The sequence below is a fragment of the Telopea speciosissima genome, chromosome 4, assembly GCF_018873765.1.
Source record: "Telopea speciosissima isolate NSW1024214 ecotype Mountain lineage chromosome 4, Tspe_v1, whole genome shotgun sequence".
NCBI classification, from domain to species: Eukaryota; Viridiplantae; Streptophyta; class Magnoliopsida; order Proteales; family Proteaceae; genus Telopea; species Telopea speciosissima.
In genome coordinates, this window is record NC_057919.1 from 41321348 (window position 1) to 41326495 (window position 5148).

General features: G+C 41.2%; 1 protein-coding gene across 1 annotated transcript; it reads left to right on the top strand.

The window, feature by feature from the left end:
• Positions 1 to 1204: 1204 nt before the first annotated feature.
• LOC122659299 (probable amidase At4g34880) lies at positions 1205 to 4230 on the top strand. Its single transcript, XM_043854429.1, has 5 exons — positions 1205 to 1717; positions 2467 to 2681; positions 3254 to 3493; positions 3601 to 3793; positions 3867 to 4230. The coding sequence occupies exons 1-5, from the start codon at positions 1205 to 1207 to the stop codon at positions 4224 to 4226; spliced, it is 1521 nt and encodes a 506-aa protein (XP_043710364.1). The 3' UTR covers positions 4227 to 4230.
• Positions 4231 to 5148: the final 918 nt, after the last annotated feature.

Genomic DNA, 5148 nt, shown 5'->3' on the forward strand with positions numbered 1-5148 from the left:
GAAATGGCAAGGAAAAAGCTATGGATCACCTAGATGAGTGATCTTTCAAACTTACACCAATAGTGAATTCCTTTAATCCTATGAGGCTAAGATGATATTAGCATTTCCACCAATGGATAGATAGGTCAAGGTCCGGATTGGTTACATGTCAAATTGCAATCTCAAATTCAATCATTTATTCTTCTATATAATGGCATATTCTCTTATGCATGTCTATGAATCTTCTCATAGTCACCTACATTCTCTTCATAGAATCAAATATTTTAATGCTCTGTTTCGCCACCTGGCCAACTTTATTTGGGTTGAACTTAAATTGACATTTGGGAAGGGGACTTGGTGGTCGATTTATGCACATTTTTTAGGCTTAGTGGACGTGTCATATAGTAGATATTCGATATTAGGTAAGATTTATTAATGAGAGTGTATAAATAACACCTCTATAGGTGTATTTAAAACTTGACACCTTCTTTTAATTAATCTTGTCTTATTCTCAAAAGTTGTTCTTTTTTATGTTGGGATTAGAAAAGGGTTTCTATAAATAAATTGAAAGTATCATATAATTATATTATAATCAAAAGGAAAACATAACTCTATTGGGGAGCATGGCCCTTATGCCCATACAGATGTTGGGGCAGGGGAAATGACCCCCCTAACCCGCCTTCAATGTCTGCCCAATGATACTTTTGTACACGCTCTCATTGGCCCTCGTGTGTGCTCAGGGGCCACAGTCAGCCACAAAGAGCTCTTCCCCTTATCCAAAGGTGGTGTTGTTATTTTTATTTTTTGGTAATGAAAAGGTGTTATTATCTTACACATATTTGGAATACACATGTGAATTGATAATATTTACTCTCATTGAAAAAAAAATTATATAATATTAAAAAAATAAATAAAGTAAAAAATTACAAATTATTTGACATCTTAAAGGTTTTCAATAAAAATATTTTTTTATTAATCCCCTAGTTGATTCATGACATGAGTGCCCATAACAATGCCTTTTTTTTTTTTTTTTTCCTTTAAGAGAGAAATTATTTTTCAGAGATGGAATGAAAGAACCGTGGAGCATGGCTATGACGCTATATAGGGCGCTGCTATGGCTGCTACAGGCAGGTAGTAGACGATCCAAATTCATATATATTAGGAGCTCAACAAGGGAAGAGAGATCCAATACAAGGAATACATGATTCTAATTCCCCATTCAATTATGTCACCGGCTCTACTACTCATTCTGGTTGTCTCCTGTTCTTTGGGCGTCAATAATGTGAGAGGCTACAATTTCTCTCCAGCAGATGCAACAGTGGCAGAGCTGCAACAGGCCTTAAAGCAGAACACTATAACGTCGAGACAACTAGTTGAGTACTATCTATCACAGATTCTTGAGCTCAATTCTCGTGTCCGAGGCATAATAGAGGTGAACCCTGATGTGTTCACCCTTGCCGACCAAGCCGATTCGGTGCGGAAATCCGGTGTTCCCTTGTCTGGGTTGCATGGCATACCAATACTCCTCAAAGACAACATTTCCACCAAGGATAAGCTCAACACCACCGCCGGATCATTTGCTCTGTTAGGTTCTGTTATTCCTCGTGATGCTGGCGTGGCGGCAAAGCTCAGAGCTGCCGGTGCCATTATTTTGGGGAAGGCTGCACTTAGCGAATGGGCTTATTACCGGTCATCCACTGCACCTAATGGTTGGAGCGGTCGAGGTGGTCAGGTTCTGGTGAGTTACTACTACTCACTCATTTTGTGATCCCGTCTTGTTGGATTTGGCTCCTGCCCTGCAGTGGCGGGAGCTGGAGCGTCCAGCCCATGGAAACCACCCAAAAACAGGGGGTGGGGTGGGGTGGGGTGTCATTTTACATGTGGGGCTCAAGTGGGACCCACCTGTGAAATGACCATCCCACCCCTAGTTTTGCTGTCATTTAGTTTGGTTGGCTCCTTCCCTGCAGTGGCGGGAGCTGGAGCGTCCAACCCATAGAAACCACCCAAAAACAGGGGTGGGATGGTCATTTCATAGGTGGGTCCCATGGGACCCACCTATGAAATGACCATCCCACCCCTGTTTTTGCTGTCGTTTAGTTTGGCAGCAAAAAAATAGTGCTTAGTCGGGCCACAAGGAAAATGAAAGGAATTTAAGGAGATTTCTTCTCCAATTTTTATTTATGGAAAAAAAATAGTGCTTAGTCATGTAGTTCCTATGCCTAGACATAGTAGCGCATGAAATTACCTTCCAATCCCTCCTACAATAAAAAATCTCATCCATATTAATGCCCCTGTTTCACTTTCATTGACCCTCGCACTGGTGTAGGGGCTACATGGCCAAGCGGTGATCTCTTGCCCTTTATTTGTCATTTTTTTTTATGGATTTAATTTTTCCAATTTTTAATCTTATATATATTTTATAGAACTATAGGTTTTTTTATGACCAGAATTAAATGTTAATAATGTGTATTACTGTATTATCTGCAGAATCCTTATGTAATGTCGGCAGATCCATGTGGGTCTAGTACTGGATCCGCGGTATCAGTAGCAACGAATATGGCAGCAATATCACTAGGGACAGAGACAGACGGTTCAATCATCTGCCCTTCAGCTTACAATTCAGTGGTTGGAATCAAACCCACTCTCGGACTCACCAGCCGAGCTGGGGTTGTCCCCATTAGTCCAAGACAAGACACAGTCGGGTATGTATATACTCTTTCTAATGTATCCAGCTCCTCCAAGGGACTAGTGCCCAGGGAGTGTCGGTGGGGTATCCAATGGCTGGGTTGTGCTGCACACATCCCAACGCATGTAGTCAATCGTCGTGATGTGTGCGACATAGCCCAATCGTTGGTTGCCTCCTAGACACTCCCTGAATGTTGGGCTCTCTATAGATGAGCTCGATGCCTTTCTAACTAAAGAACACATTTTCAGTCTCAGAGTGTGGCCCCTGTGCCAACACATTCTAATGAGAGCATGTGGAAGCATCAATAGGGGGGTGAGATTTCCATTTTTCATGGGGATGGGACAATCATTTTACCCCAGCTTGTCTGGGCACAGGGACTACACTCCCGGGCAGAGTCCTTTTCCCAATTTTAAATCTTATTAAGTAGATGAATATGATATAATAATCTCATAAGAATTTTCTTATTAATTGTTGAGTGAGATATATAGGCCAATTTCCTTTTCCCAATTTTAAACCTTATTAATAAGATGAATATGATATAATAATCTATTAAGAATTTTTGTATTAATTGTTGAGTGAGATATATAGGCCAATTTGTCGCACAGTGTCGGATGCAGTCTATGTGCTAGATGCAATTGTTGGATATGACCCTTATGACAACGCGACTGTAGCAGCTTCAAAGTTCATTCCTCCGGGTGGCTACATCCAATTCTTGAACCCAAGCGGACTTAAAGGGAAGAGACTAGGAATAGTGAGGAGTCCATTCTTTGACTTTCCCAACGGATCCTTCATTGCCCAATCTTTCGAGAAGCATTTCCAAATCTTAAGGTAGAAAAACTATTCACATAATTTATAATATATATATATATGCAAATTTAATTAGTATATGTATGGTTTTCTGATAAAACTCCTTCCCCTCAAACAATCCCAAAAAGCCAAAATGGTGCAATTTTGGTGGACAATTTGCAAATAGCAAACATCAGCGTAATACAAAACGGTGTAAGTGAAGGTATTGCATTGGCGACGGAGTTCAAGATAGCCTTGAGTTCTTATCTATCAGGGTTGATTGCGTCTCCCATCAGAACATTGGCAAATGCGATATCTTTCAACCTGAATTACTCTACCTTGGTAAGTCTACATATATCATTTCTGTTAATTTCGGGATTATCTGTTATTAATGGCCGATGTGCATGTAATGCAGGAAATGATCCCACAATATGGACAAGACGTGTTTTTACAGGCTGAGAACACCACAGGAACTGGGGATCCAGCATATCAAGCAGCATTAGCGAATATGCAGAGTTTGACAGCAAATGGGGTTGTGAAGTTGATGACAGAGTATAACTTGGATGCATTGATAACTCCCAACGCCACCGTTACTTCTGTACTAGCGATTGGGGGCTTTCCGGGAATAAGTGTTCCGGCTGGTTATGGACTAGATGGTTCACCCTTTGGAATCTGTTTTAGTGGGTTGCAGGGTTATGAGCCAAGGTTGATTGAGATTGCTTATGCTTTTGAGCAATATACAAAGATTAGAAAGCCTCCATCGTACCTAGTCTGATCAGGCTTAATTTTTTTCTTTAATTGATAGATAGGACACTTGATTTAATGTATCAGTCCTATTTTGTCCAATCATCCATTGTGGTTGGAACTAATAATAGAAAGATCCTCAGACTGCTGCTTCATGATTTTCAGCCAATTGCTATTTCTAATCTATTAGTTTACTGCGATGCGAGGAGTCACTTGTCAAATCAGAAACAGAGCCTCCATGGTGCAGCTGCCCTTGCGCCTGAGCGGTGCAGACACAGTTGCGTGCACAATGACCGCCTTACCCCTGCCCGAGCATCTTGCCTGAGTGGGGGTAAGGCGGTCATTGCGTGCACAGCTGTGTTTGTGCCGCTCAGGCCACTAGAGCAGCTACGCCGTAGAAGATCTGGATCGTGTTAAATCTGATATTGACAACTGTTAATCGAAATTTAGATAACTATTTTTTTTAATCTTTTAATGAAATACATCATCTTCTTAAGCTGTCCTACTATTATAACTTAAAAGAAACAGATGTAATAGGAAGGAGGTGGGAGAAGGACATGTTGCCAAGCTTGGCAAAACATCCCACTTATATGCATTATGTTGCCAAGCCTTGCAAAACATTTCACTTATATCCATTGTGTAGCAGTTTAATTGGTACTCAAATTTGATGCAAAAGTAGGCCTCTTCCATCGTCTTTATACCTACAACTTTTAGTTGTAGTTGATATTGTTAATTGGATCTGGTCTTGGCCCCCATCCATGGTGCCCATGAGGGACGGCTTGATCCAACCCACGAGCAACCCCCTTTCCTTGTTTGAGTGAAAGACTACAAGGGGGGGGGGGGGGGAGAGACTTAGTTTTGGCTATAAGTAGATGCTCTAACCCTAAGTCCCATCATAACATCAGTAACCAAGATTTGGTTTCTCTCTCCCTACTCTCGAAGTAATTGTGTGT